General features: G+C 39.0%; 1 protein-coding gene across 3 annotated transcripts in view; it reads right to left on the bottom strand.

Annotated features, from left to right (window-relative positions):
- The window catches only part of ZFYVE9 (zinc finger FYVE-type containing 9), a 55,533-nt gene that overhangs the window by 18,970 nt on the left and 22,173 nt on the right, over positions 1–14,390 (bottom strand). For all 3 annotated transcript variants that reach the window (XM_042819419.1, XM_042819421.1, XM_042819420.1), the window contains exons 4-9: positions 12,259–14,339; positions 6,794–6,893; positions 3,876–4,052; positions 3,454–3,623; positions 2,585–2,708; positions 526–648 (exon numbers count right to left, since the gene is read on the bottom strand). In XM_042819419.1, coding sequence (XP_042675353.1) covers positions 526–648; positions 2,585–2,708; positions 3,454–3,623; positions 3,876–4,052; positions 6,794–6,893; positions 12,259–14,339 — 2,775 coding nt within the window. The remainder of the gene's footprint in view (positions 1–525; positions 649–2,584; positions 2,709–3,453; positions 3,624–3,875; positions 4,053–6,793; positions 6,894–12,258; positions 14,340–14,390) is intronic.

Here is a 14,390-nt window from a genome sequence, read left to right as displayed (position 1 = left end):
CCTGACAGCTAAACAAGTTTCGGAGAGCGATCTCTCTCTTGAGATGGATCACTGAATCACTGTGTTCTGCTTCATATGAACATTAACCATGACACAAGTATCAAAAATTAGTTACTAGAGTAACATTTTGCCATCTAAATGTAAGCATATAAATGTAATGTTAACTAAACATTTGCTAACATCATGCTAAAAGATTTATAGACAACTTAAGAAGACTGAGTAATATAATATTTTGTCTATCAAGTCAGAAAGGAGACACCACAGAACAGAGAGAGATGGTTCTATCAATTTAATTCATATTTTCAGGGGGAAAAAAGAAATCTTCATCAATGTTTAAAGCACCAGACAGAATCTTTATATAATTTTAATTTATGTGGTTAAGTAAAAAGTTTTCTGTGCACACTGAGACTATCTCACCAAATAAAAAAGCTGCTGTTGCTACAATAATATATATAAAATATCCTCTCATATACCAAGCCTTATTTAATAGCAATTTAAAAAAAAATAACCACAAAATAGACTTACAATTTACAATTTTTACCATGGACAACAAATTAGCATTTAAAACAAATACAAGAGGGTCAGGGCCACCATCCTCCAGCTGCTGCATAACAGAGATCTGAGAAGGTCTCTCTTCTACAGCGTAATCTATAAAAGAACAAGTGAACACACAGTGAAATCCTTCACTTACTCATAAAGTATGTTATGATCACTTCAATCTGATCCTGATGCTTTTTTTTTTGGACACTTAAAGAATCACATATTGTTACGTATTCTGATCTGATTTATTCCAGGCTGCTATTTTCAAATTCAGTAACATTTACATGCATCACCCCCATACACCCTTAAGAAAAGTACAGTTTGTTTTCTAAATCAGGTTTGGTGGGTTGTTTTCTTTTTGTGTCAACTGGAGGAGAAAAGGGGAATCAAATGCACAAATGTGTCATGGTGCCAACTGATACCCCAAAGAAGATAGCAATTGTTATTTACATCACAGCAAAGCACAGGAGCATCAGTCCTGGACAACACACAGTCTACCCCTATGTCACAGAACTTATATTTTCAGAGCATTACCTAGTGGGAAGACAACAATATATAACCATATAAAACAATGTTCTTCACAGACTGTAGATGGTCTAACTTCACTGTAAAATGCATTCCAACATGATGTTTCAAAGATGCCTGTAGTTTCTCTCTCTGATTAGACCGCTAAGACTAGTAAATTAAAATCTCCTATCCATGTGATTATAATCTTCTCTGTATTTAAGCCAACAAAAAGCAGTTACAGAGAATTGTATTACCTTTTTTTCTAGATAATTCTAAAATACTGCAAAAAAAATAAATCCTGTACACAACAGCATCTGAAACAAAGTCAACTTAGCATACAAAATACAATTTACATGAGGTTATCCTTACAGAAATTGAAAACCATACTGTCATTTCACTCCTCTTTGTGGAAGCAACTGAATAATAAGTACCCACTTGAACAGCCAACACAGGATGGGACAGATTTGTTTTGAAATGAAACGCTCACATTCTGGTTTTGACAATATCCTACAGTCATGGTCACTTCTGGCTTAATATTAGAAATGACTATAGCAGCAAAATATCTAATAGGAATGTAAAAAAAAAAAAAAGGAAATCAAAGATGAAAAAATAAACTAATCTCAGAAACACATTTTAATGGATATCATGAATTAGCAGAAAGCAACAGTCAGATAAACAAACATACATTTTTTTTTAAACCTTTAGAAAATGGGTTTTTCTGAATCCTCCTGCATTTGGATGCTTCAGAATGGGATACCACAATTACTACAACTGTCACTGCAGGCCAAGATGGGCAATGGTGACATTGTATTCAGCGCTGTGATGCCTCAGACAAGCAGATGTCACAAGAGAATTACAGAGAAGGGAAGCATGAATATTCAGAAGGCTAATTAAAATGCATCTCTGCAAAATATTCCCAACAGCCCGATTAGTGGAGAAATGAACTCGAGACCAGAAATATGGGCTAATTTTCTTTTTGCTTTGTGTTTTACTTCTTACCATAATTTGATTGCAAGATGGGGTTCTTCTGGTTGCTTGTAGGGATCAGTAGTACAAAGAGCGTGTGTGGGAACTGCTGAGTCACAGCCTGAACCTCTGATTGATCACCTGAGGTTGAGCAATGAGTCAGCCATGGGAGCACAGGTGCAGGCAGTTCACCTGTGCTGCTGGAAGGGGGGAGCCTGGCTGCACCTCTCCTAGACCCATTTAACAGCTGACTGCCAGTGGGAAAGGATCTCTTCTGGAGATCCCCTCCTCTGGAGTTTCATAGTGAGCCCAGGATGTGGGTAAGCATCTTATCTATTCTGTTTTGATATAATAACTGCATAGCCAAGCTCTCTAGTATATCTCATAACTATAACGTCTGTACATTCACTGATTATATAGAGTGTCATGACATTTAGACAGAAGTACTTGCTGTGTATTTCTTCAAATGCTCACCATATTGATAGCATCTTATTTTTTAAATAAATGTAGTAACAACTGAGTTAATTGCAACAGTTAAACATAAAAGTTAACTGCCAGCTTGTCCCCTCACCTCCTTTTACTCCAGTGGAGATAAGAATCGGAGGAAGCCCATCTTCAGGAATTAGATTCATTGCACTGCCAACAGGACTGCCAACCTGAGTTATACTTCCCGAGAATACAGAAGCATTATCAGTCTATAAGAAGCAAACAATAAGAAAAGACAATATTACAGAAGAGAATTAAGAGCTACCTAATTAGATTACCTATATCTAGGTGAAGGACTTTATGTCTGCAGCAGGAACAGAAGCATCAAGTAATCTGTCTCCTTAAAAATAGATTACGATGACAACTCTTGTGTGTGAACTTTTATTAAAGAGCCTGCTCAGAGACTGCATCTCCCTCCTCCAGCACCACACATACCTTTTCCTTTGTAAAAGTACATGCTAATGTACCCATGGCCATCTGCACTTGCTGAAAAGTCGCAATGCTGTTCACGTGGAGCATGGTGCATTTAACACTGTTAGATCCCATCTGCATTTTCATGCATAAATCACTTTATGCGAAGTTTCATGCAAAACATTTTTCTGTTTTGTGCTATGACAATCTAATACAAACCCTTACTGGCAGTGACTCAGCTTTTTTCAAACATGCGTTACATAAATGTGCTCCACACACAGCCTGCACAGCTCAAGCCTTGGAAGCCACCTAGCACATAAGCTTTAAACAATGCTTTAAATGCTCTATCTTATAAGCGTTCAATTTTAGGCCAAAATACACATTTGCTTCAGCACTCTGCAAACATGGAAATAAGTGAGGACACTTGCTAATAACATGCTAAGAGAAGCCTCAACAGATTTTCCACATTAGCCTTCCTGAAATCACAAACTCATATGACCAAAGTAAGCCTGGTGTTTTGAATGGTTACTAATGTTTCCTTACTTCTGCTGATAAAGCATTGTTGGTTACGGGCTTCGTTGGATCGTGCGATACTGCTAAGGTTCCTGTAGAAGTTGTTCCAGCTACTGTCAGCTTTGCTGCATCAGCAACTTCTCCATTGGGTAATATCCCATCAGCAAACCAAACACGTCTTTGTTCTCTAGGTTGAGCCACTGGAGAGAGGAAAAAAAAGGTATTTAACATCTCACAGCAACTCTGTCTCTCTATGGCAGCATCACACATAAACTGAACACTCATCTGCTGAGAGTAGTTTACATGTCCTTAAAAAACTTATGTCTCTAGAGAGGGCAGGAATGCCACGTTGGCATTAGCTAGAAAACTCAGAGCAGATGAAGCACAGATATTCTCAACAACTTCTTAGTACTGCTAAACTGAAAGGGAAAAAGAACAGAACTAACTCTTACCTTCTGCTCCAGGATGCTTTAGAACTCCCACAGGTACCATGACAGTGGGAGGTGGAGAGCTCAGGGCGCCCGATGCCTGAGCCTGCTGCAAAGGAGGGATAGTAGAACAGTATTCAGCAGGATTGTTAGGGTTAGGACTCTGGCTCGGGGCACTCATCATGTTCTCCCAGGCTTGAGCTAAAGCAAACAAAGAACAAGAAACATGAGCAGAGGAAAGTACCTAAGACTCCAAAAACGCTGTGTTAAGTTCTCAGCTGCTGTAGCTCTGGACTCTTGACACCTTAGAAAGACAATCTCTGTTCATTTAAAAGCTGAAGAGACTGTAATTTAACAGTGAAACACACAGCATTAGGAGAAAGGTCACTGATCCTATGCAATGACAATATCAGTTTGTACAGAAATATCTTCTGAAAACTTTAACAGTACAATTAAACTGACTGATGCAGAACGAGGCGTGAAGAACTAAGCATTTCTGAATATGTATTTACATATCACATATATATCTTCGTCACACAGTATTTCATTAGACTTCAGTGGACATTCCTCATTCCTACTACAAGTGTTTAATAAATCTACTGAGATGTCCTGTAGGTTATTTTCTGTATATGACAAAAAGTCACCTTACATTTCTTTATATTCAAAGTCAATTAATTACAGATCAACTTATATTCTTCACTATAAAAAAACCCAAAAAACCCATATGCTATCAATTTTGAAGGAATTACCTGAACCTTAGTTTAACTACCCAAACTATAATGCACCAAACTCCTGTTGAAAACATCCATCACAGGGAAATCTCTCCTCTGTCCAGAGAAGCAGACGGAGTAGATTATACCTCCAAATTACAACAACAACTTCTTCATCTGTAAGGAAGACTTGTAGCTATGCAAGTTACCAGAAAATTCAACTGTGTGTTTATAGCCTGTCCACGTTAGTTACAAATAAATGCAACTCTCCAGCCAGGCATAAATATCACACTACCTGAATTCTCAGAGCAGCTTATAAGTCTGAATAAATCACATGCATCTTTGGGTTCCTTTGGCTATAAGTTGTCATAAAGCCAATGTGAAGGTAACAAGACTGAAAAGAGAAAAGAAAAAAAAAACACCACAGAACACAAACCCTTCTACTTCTTCCCATCAATCTGCAAGATCAGTAGATTGAAATATTATCAATGGAAACAGTATTGACATTTGTGATGAAAGTTTAATTATTTTTAACAGCAATTCTGTATGCATTTAACAAGTGTCCTGAAAGACATGTTAAAAATGCACCAGAAAGTTACTTCTCCAAGATCCCATAATTAGAAAATTCATAACAGAGTGAAAGAGCATTTTTAAAGCCTTCTCTTGATCTACCAAAGTGCCAACACTGTATATCTACCAATCGAAAAGTACAGCAACTGTGGCATTGGAAGCTTCTGAAGTATGTAGTCTGCCCATAAGAAAGTGACAGAAAAAAACCCACAATCCTCCCTCAACATCTTACTAAAATACAAAGCAGGTACTGAGCAACCAAATGAATTTATGACTTTTAAAATACAATTCCTATTGCCAAATCCAAAACCGTGCAAAGATGCTTAATCTGCTGCACTGAGAGGAAAAAAAAAAAAAAAAACCCTTAATGGAAAACAAACTGCAAGAAATCTGGAGAAATCAGACACAATCACACAATGGGGAAAATAATCAGTAACCAAAAGCATCACCACAAAGCACTGCAGCAGGGACAGCAACACAGAAGTAACTCAGGCAGCACACCTAAGTAGCTCTCTCTCCCTAAAATAAACCAAGCAGTGTCATTCTTTGCTGCCATTAATGTGTTTCCATCCTGGCAACAGAACAGAAAGGCTTTTAAAAGGAAATCATTATAATATGATCAATTTTATTATGCCTTTTTACAAGAACACTTCTGGTTTCAACTGAAATATTTTCATACTCCTTCCTTCCCCCAGCTGAAAACAAATCCTACTCACCACTAAAAGCAGCTGGCTGTCTTATGCCAGGTGTTATGTACTTGTTCTTGTACTCTTTGAAATGTGCTATTTTCTCCATTTCAAAATGTAAAATTGTCTTTGCTGGGGCTTGCTCTTAACTTCTTGATAGTACTGCCTGCATTTCCTATCACTTTAAATATCTGGCCTGCAAGTTAGTAAGGTTCCCTAGGAATCTGCTTTTGAAGAAACTGGGCATGCACCAATGCTGTTCACTTTTTAAGAGTCCTCTCTTAAGAGCACAGGAGCAGATGATTCCAGTGTAACAGAAGTCAAGCGAGCAGGCAGAAGGCCATATTGGTTGAACATAGATCTTTTTCTAGTGCTTACATGGAAAAAGAAAGCATACAGACAGTCAACAGCAACTTGGACATGAGAAAGCAACGTGCCCTGGCAGCCAAAAGGACCAAGCGTACCCTGGGGTGAGCAGGAACCAGCAGTGCCAGCTGGGCGAGGGAAGGGATTGTCCTGCTCTGATCTGCACCGCGCAGCCTCACCTCCAGCACTGTGTGCAGGTTTGGACACCACCATATCAGGACATAAAGCTACGTGAGAGCACCCAAAGGAGGGCTACAAAGATGCTCATGGGCCTGGAAAGCAAGACGTAGAGGAACGGCTGACATCGATCCTCCAGACTCCTAAATCACTGTTTGTGGAATCCTGTACAGCATCCACAAACAAGTTTTCAAACTCGTGGCAACCTTTCCAGTTTTTGCCTTTTTAAATCATGTTTAGTTGAGAAATTCCCACTTTCCTTAGAGATTACAACCTGATTTCTCAAGAGCCTTGACTTACTATACTTACCCATACAAATAAATGTGGGTCAGTTGTTATTTTTTTGTGTGTGTGTTTTTTTCTTTTTAAATCATCACTGCAGCTCAGCACAAAGCCAACAAAGTTCTGCATTTCAGATTCTCTCTCCACTTACCATTCATTAGTACCGAGTGGCAGATTACACACACTCTGGCTTCCTTTCGATCCATGTACAGCAGCTTGCACTTCAGGCTACAGCATGCTGCACAAAAAACCTGGAATCCAAAGGGAAAAAACTTTCAAAAGTGCTGTTCAAAAGCATACAATGAATTCATATAATCAGAGAATACTGGTAAAGCTCTAGACATGCAAAATAAGGAGGCAAATTATCAGTATTTTTCCATTAAAGCCACAGGGGCTGCTATCTGCCCAAGACTCCCTTCCTACCAATCCCAATGAAGTAGCAGTACCTGCAGCACATGTTGTACTGATACTTCATGGTGCTATTTTTTAAAACATGTTTTGCATAGATGACAATGGCTTATTAAATTCCTACCACATTACAATCCCTCACTGATTTAACATTTGATAATGAACATCAGTTTTAAAGCATGATTACTTTCTAGAATCAACTCTTTATAAATACATCAGTCTTCTCTGCGTAAGAGACTGCTGAGGCAGAGATTAATTCAAACAAGTCATTATTATTTGCAGCAGGATGGTTCATCTATATTAGTACCTCAGTTTAATCTCTTCAGATGTATTCCTCAGTCAAGCGAGTACTGATGTATGAAAATGCTTTAAGCTTTCAGTGGATAAAATAAATTTTAAAAATCTGAATGACAGTGATACTGCAGGAAAACATTGTTTCATTTATTAAGGACAAAAAAAAAAAAAAGAAGAAAAAGCTCATATTTACTTAATTGCAGACACTACACCATCACAACACTTCAGAGAAATCAAACTGCATTTTACACACACTGGCTGCTAAGAGGGACCCAGTGCAAAATGCCTGGAGGCACAACTATCTGCAGAACTGCAGTTCATTACCAGCACATCTCACCTGAGCTGTACCTAACAGTTCCCAAGTTCTGGGCAGGAAACAGTGTTTAGGCTTCCTCCAAACAACCAAATCCATTTTGGAAACAAAACAGAAACATGCCTATACAAGCATTTTCATGTAGGAATAAAATGCCACCTTTCCACATATGATTTAAAAAAAAAAAAAAAAAAAAAAAAAAAAAAAAGACTCTTAAAACCTTTTTCCCTTTGCTGTAAAAATCATCACCCTTAAACACCCTTAAAAAACCTTTAACAAAGTTGAAAACGCGGTTTTGACTGTCAGCAAAAAGATGAGATACAAATTTCATGTTTTTCCTATCATGGATGATTGTTTCATCTGATTTCATCTGACAATGGAAAATACATAAATATATAAGGCAAAATTTATGAGCTTGTTCACCTACATCCTTCAGGCTCTTAATTTTAATTCAAAATCGACTCTAAGCACTTTATTTCTTATCATTCCCCTGGGACTGTTATCTTCCGTTAATCTTGCACTTATTATCCTGAAATTAAAAACAGAGGCAGACTTCCCAGGTGCCACTCAACTAATTTTAAATGCCACTTTCATTTCCAAATCAAATAAACACATTCACCTCTACCACATTTTGTCTTTTTCCTTGGTTGTGCTAAAGCAAAAATCTTTATTCCCATGACCAGTCCCTTAGAAGCAAGAAATTGTCAAACACGAAGATGTTATCTCCCCAACTCTTTAGTGGAGATTTAAGCATTTCATAGAAGCAGTGCAGGCATTACCATGATGCAGCAGTTTCCCACACCACAGGCACACTGTCAACATGGCTTGCATTGGGCTGGCTGTCCTAAGCAGAAGGCAGAGCAGACAGCTGAGCATGTCTCAAGCCACTCCAGCTAGATTCATTAGAGCTTGCCTTTCAAAGCCTTTGGTCTCTCTCCTCCCAAAAACATTACAGAACTCGAATGTTGTAAAGCAATCTGCATTAAGTGCTAGGTAGTATTTGACTTACAGCAATGTGAAGCATTTATAAATGAGTGTTTTCTTCAGAGAAAAAAAAATGTAAAAAGGCATAAAGAGAAGCTTCACAGAATTATCTGCAGCGTTTTTTGACTGCACATGTGCAAATTTGGCCCAGCAATATTAGCTATCACAAGCCTCTAGAAACAAGCTCTTCTGAGGATTATTCTAAGAACACTCTGAGAATATTAAATACCAATACATGTATTTTTCATAACTGAGAAACAATTTTGTCTACAGAGCAGAGGAACCCTTTATTTCATGTATTTCTTATGCATCACCCAAAGCAAGGCTGGTTGTTCTTTTCAAGGTTTGCAGCACTTCTTAAGTTGTTTAAAGGAAAAAAAAAAAAAAAAGGACACCACATATTTTTGCCTTAAACTATTTATGTTCTGCCCATTTCACATAAGGTTATTCTCAATTTCTGCTTTCTCATTTGTGCAATTCAGGGCTTCATCATTACAGAGAAGTCATTAAATACCAGCAATAAACTTACTTAAAAAACAAGCAAACAAAAAAAAGTAGAAAATATTTGCTGTAAATAAAAACTGTAATCATATCAACTCAAAAATGGGACCTAAATAACTGACAGTGTAAGTTAGCACATGAAAGCTATGCAATTCCTTTAACTGATGATGCTCCCTAACTGCCACAAGAACAAGAATGAGCCCTTTGATACTAACTGCAAGGTGCTCAAAACATAGGCGTGCACCTCTGATGATGCCTACTGATGCCCTGTGGTTACCAGCTCCCCCTCAGGACTTGCACTGCAAACAATCTGAAACAGGATGGCAGAAGCAAACGACTGGAAGTCCTTAACAAGTGCGTAACTAATGTCTGTGTAGCAGTCAGAAGCATCCCGGCAACAACTTCTCAGCAGGTCCTAAAACCAGATTGGTTTAAAATCTACTTACGTGGTGATGCAGTGAAGAAAGTGAGTACTATGCCTTTTGGTTTCTAAATAGCGAAATGGTACACATACGTAGTGTACCATGGAGAAGCAAGCCTGCTTTCTGATAGGATGCTTCCAGAAACAAGTGATTTAAGGGTTTGAGCTTTCCAGATACATTTGCCATCTTTGAAGTTCTTTGTTCAAATTGTTCTGCCTCCCTGCACTCTTCTAGCAGATAAAGAGTGCCCATAGCATTCTGGGGTCTTCTGACCAACCTCAAGAACAGCAGAATAGAATCCTAAATAAACCAGTATTACTTTTACTCTAATTTTTTGCCAATTTAAATGCTTCTTTTTATGTGTGAATAATTTTAAAATATCTACATGATCAGAGTGTTAAGTTTCCTCTTTTGAATAATAATATTTTTTCCCCAAGTTCCTATTTCCCATGTGCCACTGACTTATGTTTCAGTATCAAGATATTGAGAATACTTCATAAACTCACCACATAAGAATTTGTGTTGGTCTAGATGGCACTTTTCAAATTGAAAAAAAAAAAGCCAACAATGAAATACAGAAATTAAATTTTGGTTGTCTTCATTACAAAATTTCTTACCATGCATCCATCCACCAAAGCATAGAAAATTTGACTTTTTTTTTTTTTCAGGAACAAAGAAACATTCTTTATGGAAGAAGATGTAATAAGAAAAATACAAAATAGTACAGAAAGCTTACAAGGACAGAATTGAACATATATCTGAAACACCAAGAATGCCAGCAACACTGCACTTCCAATCCCCATTGTCACGGAGTTAACTAGATCAATCTGTGCCTGTGACAGGGCAGCAGCAGGCCCCTGCCTGCCCCCTTTGCCCCCCAGCCTACTGCCCCCTGTCACAGGCACAGATTGATCTAGTTAACTCCGTGACAGCTTTTGGGGGAGAATGCGAGCATAGCTGCTTTTTAACTGTTAGAACAAATCTCTCTCTGCTCTCAGAGAGCTTCATTAGGGAGCGTTATCAGTAGTTCAGGTTTCTGTGCTGGAAAACTTGACCTTGAAAGGCCAGGAGCACTGCCAGTATTCTGGGATATTTGTAAACTCTGAGCACTGCTTAGTCTGGGCATGCCCTTTTCCTTTTTTTCCTTTTTTTTTTTTTTCCTCCTCTTCTTAGCTTCAATTCAGTAACCCCTTTTCAGCAGACACCAGCAATGAACGCCCTCTTTATCGTGGGGGTGCTGGGTAAGGGATTAAAAGCCATGATGCCACTTGCGGCTTGCTGGCCAATTATCAATGTCATAATTACTTGTTGTGGAATTGTGTTCATGTATAACCAAATAAGGGCAGTGATGGAGACACCTGTATGGTACCTATATGCAATGTGGTATGATTTGAATTTTGACATTGACATCCCAGATGGAATGGCTGATTTTACAAACAACTACATCCCAAATGGAATAATTTTACAAACAACACGATGTTCAGACCAGTTTCCAGGCTTCCCTCTCAGTCTGTCACACGTTTTTCGAATTTTGAATTAATGCTCATTTTGGTGTGTGTGTTATCAGTCTCCCTGAATGTATTCCAAGGCATTCATGATAAGGGGGAGGAGTCTCCTCCAAAACCAGAGAATGCTGACTGGCAGGGAATATGGAGAGGTTTAGGAAAGATTTTAGAATCATGTGGACCCACAACGTCATGGGATTTCACTCTTGAACACCTGTGGGATCCTGAGAAACTAAGCCAGTATTTGAGTCAGGGACGGTGTGGCTCACATAGATCTAAGGAGGTACAACTTATCTGGGGTTTGACTTGTGCTTACCGCACCCAATATAATACTATTCTGGAGAGAGTTTCCCAGCTGAGGTTCAAGCCAAAGGGGAAAATCTCCAAGTCAAATCTGATCAATCACAGGAGACACCAGTAACAATACCAGTTCAAACAGGAAAGACGGAAGGAAAAAAAATGAAAAACAGCAGCAACGATCTATGGAGGAAAACTTATTTTAGTAACTATGATACTGGAATGCAAGATAACACAATATAATGCAATCGAATTGAAATTGAGACTAATAGATCAAATAGGATAGGAGATAGAGAATTCCTGAGACCGAGTCAAACCTGAAAAGCTTGGAACGGCTAGGAAAGCACCTCCAGCACCCACTGCCAGGCAGCAAGAGAGCACCCCACCCTTAAGGGCCAGATCCCATGACTTCTGTAATGCACAGGGACAGGTACCTGGGACTGGAGCACTAACACTTTAACTCCCAGTGCACTATGTGATGTTATGATGCCGAATACTGAAAACCAAAGAACATAAAACCGTGACACCCATCCATGTTTCTATACCTTTGATGGGATTATTGATGCAGTAATTTCTGCAAACTAGTTTCCTGCACTTTCCCATTTCATATCAGTTCTACGTGAATTCAATGCTTGTCGATGACTACAATCAACTAATAGGCTGCTCATGCAGGATTATTCTCACACCTATAAATACAAATAGTTATTTCCCATTAGAACCATAAAGAGATTAGAACGTAGAAACTTCTGTTTTTCCATCACAAATCAAATACAGCTTTTCAGGAAGATGTCACAGTTAAGTACAACCAGCTGCTTAGGAAGTTCTGTTTTGATTTTACGCTGTATAAGCACTGAAAGCATGCTCTGAACTTACTCAAAGATTAGGAACTCACCTTCCCACAAGCTCTGCAGTGATGCCTTCTTTTCGTGAATGTGAATCTCGCCTCACATTTCATGCAGTTTGGTGCTTGAGAATCTGGAACCCAAACTGGTGCCACCTCACCCAAAGTAGTAAAAGGCTTTCTGGCTGGAGCTCCAAACTGACCAGCTCTGAGATCATTGTCTGGACTATCTGGGGCTACTGCAAGGCACGGACTACTAGAGATTCCAGATTCATACTCTTCTATGTGTTCTCCATTAGTGTCAGTAACAGGGGCATTTAATGATGCTTCACCGGGAAACACATCTGCTGTCAAGTTATCCCCTAATTGTGTCTTAACAAAGACATTTTTGTTTTTGCTACTACCTCCACAGTTTGGGGGAACAAGATCATTTTGTAAGTGGTCTGATAATGGCTTTGGGATCTGCAATTTAAGATTTGTAGGTTGTTTTGGTCTTGCACCACCAAAAGGAACACTAACAGACTGCAGATTAGTCACTGGTTTTGGTGAAGTTTGCCCTTGCAGGGATGGCACCTGACTACAGAGATTATGTATATAGTTCTTCTTTACGTGGTCACCAGCACTGTTTAAAATAAGACCACTTCCTTCTATGGTCTCATTTCCTCTCTGTTCATAAACATTCGCATAACATTCTGACTTGCTCTCCTCTATCTCCTTTTCCTCAGTTACCGAGTCTTCCTTGGAGGGTAAAGTCTTTGGAACATGAGGAACAACTGGGTTCTGCATTCCATAGGAATCACAACCATTAGACAGAGAGCTTGCTATTGATGTACCTGTCGCATCAGAGAGCATGGACCCTTCAGACTCGTCTGTACCAGTCCCTTTTAAGTCTATGTCTGCCTCCATCTTGCCATCTCCACCTTCTCTGTTTCTACTACATGCTTCATCAGGCTGTTTTGTCTGCAGAAGTCTTTCATTCTCTTCCACAGTTTGCTTATCATTAATCTCATTCAATCTAGTCAATTCCCTATTAGTCATCTCCTGAGATTCAGGGTAACACTCTCCCATACCGAGCACTTCAGATGTGCTAAGATTTTTACCACATTCAATGACTTCACTTTCAATGGCACTACCATCCTCAGAGGTAAAATGTTCTGCAACACATTCCTTGTAGCTGCCACTTCCAGCCACATTAGATTGACAAGTTTCTTCAAGCCCAGATACCCTAGAACATATTTGTTGGGTTGTTTCTTCTCCTAAGCTTCCATTACTTGAACCAGAAGAAAAGTTTTTAACTTCTAGATCTGTTCTCTGAGGAATGGCTTTACTACTAAAATTTTCCACTGATACACAATTTTCTTGCATTTTAATGACAGCATCAACAGGTCTCTTACAGAGAGTCACTGTATTAATCCCTGCAGCTGTAGCTTCTGAAAGCCATGAATCTTTACTCATATTAAAATCATCCTTTAAGCAAGAGGAGGGGCTTGCAACAGTCAAGGTTTCTGATGAAGCGTTGAACAAATTACTTCTAGAGTCATCTTCGGTACATAGCCAATTGACTTGCTTTTCTGTATCTGCATCTTTTTCCATGGATCCATTTACAGTAACACTAAACTCATCACTCTGTTGGTTTTCATTATCCAGTGTAAAGCTAATAGTGTCCATTAGGGACTGACTGTTGTAATTTTTACAATCCAGCAAGTCACCACTTTGCAGTGTTCTTCTGTCACAGTTATGCATAACTGCCACCACTAGTACATTTTTCTCCTCTGGCAAGCAAGCTACACTTCCACATTTCTTTTCTCCAGCTTCCACAGCATTACACTGATCATCCCGACTACTACTTCTTTTAATTAACTGATCGTCTGCTGCTGCCTGATCATCAATCCACATGACTGGAGTCTCTGGGCTTAGGCTAAAATCCTTTCCATTAGCACAGTGATCCTCTCCTCCTGTTGGTGTAGTCACTGAATGAGACAAGGAGAACGACTTTAATCTCTGCTGACATTCATTAGGAGTTGTAGCTTCATTCGCATCAGCCACAGTCGGGTTATACGACAGACGACGTGAAGGCGGATCTAGAATCTGATTCCACTTTGCACCCAACAGTGTAGGTGAAACAGCAGCATCTGAAAAAATTGTTTACATTATTAATATGAAAAATTACTGTCCTAGTAGAT

The sequence above is a fragment of the Centrocercus urophasianus genome, unplaced genomic scaffold, assembly GCF_019232065.1.
Source record: "Centrocercus urophasianus isolate 14NV4802_14NV808 unplaced genomic scaffold, USGS_Curo_1.0 seq_18, whole genome shotgun sequence".
Lineage (NCBI taxonomy): Eukaryota > Metazoa > Chordata > Aves > Galliformes > Phasianidae > Centrocercus > Centrocercus urophasianus.
Note: the sequence above shows the minus strand (reverse complement) of the source record. Positions and strands in the feature narration are given on the sequence as shown.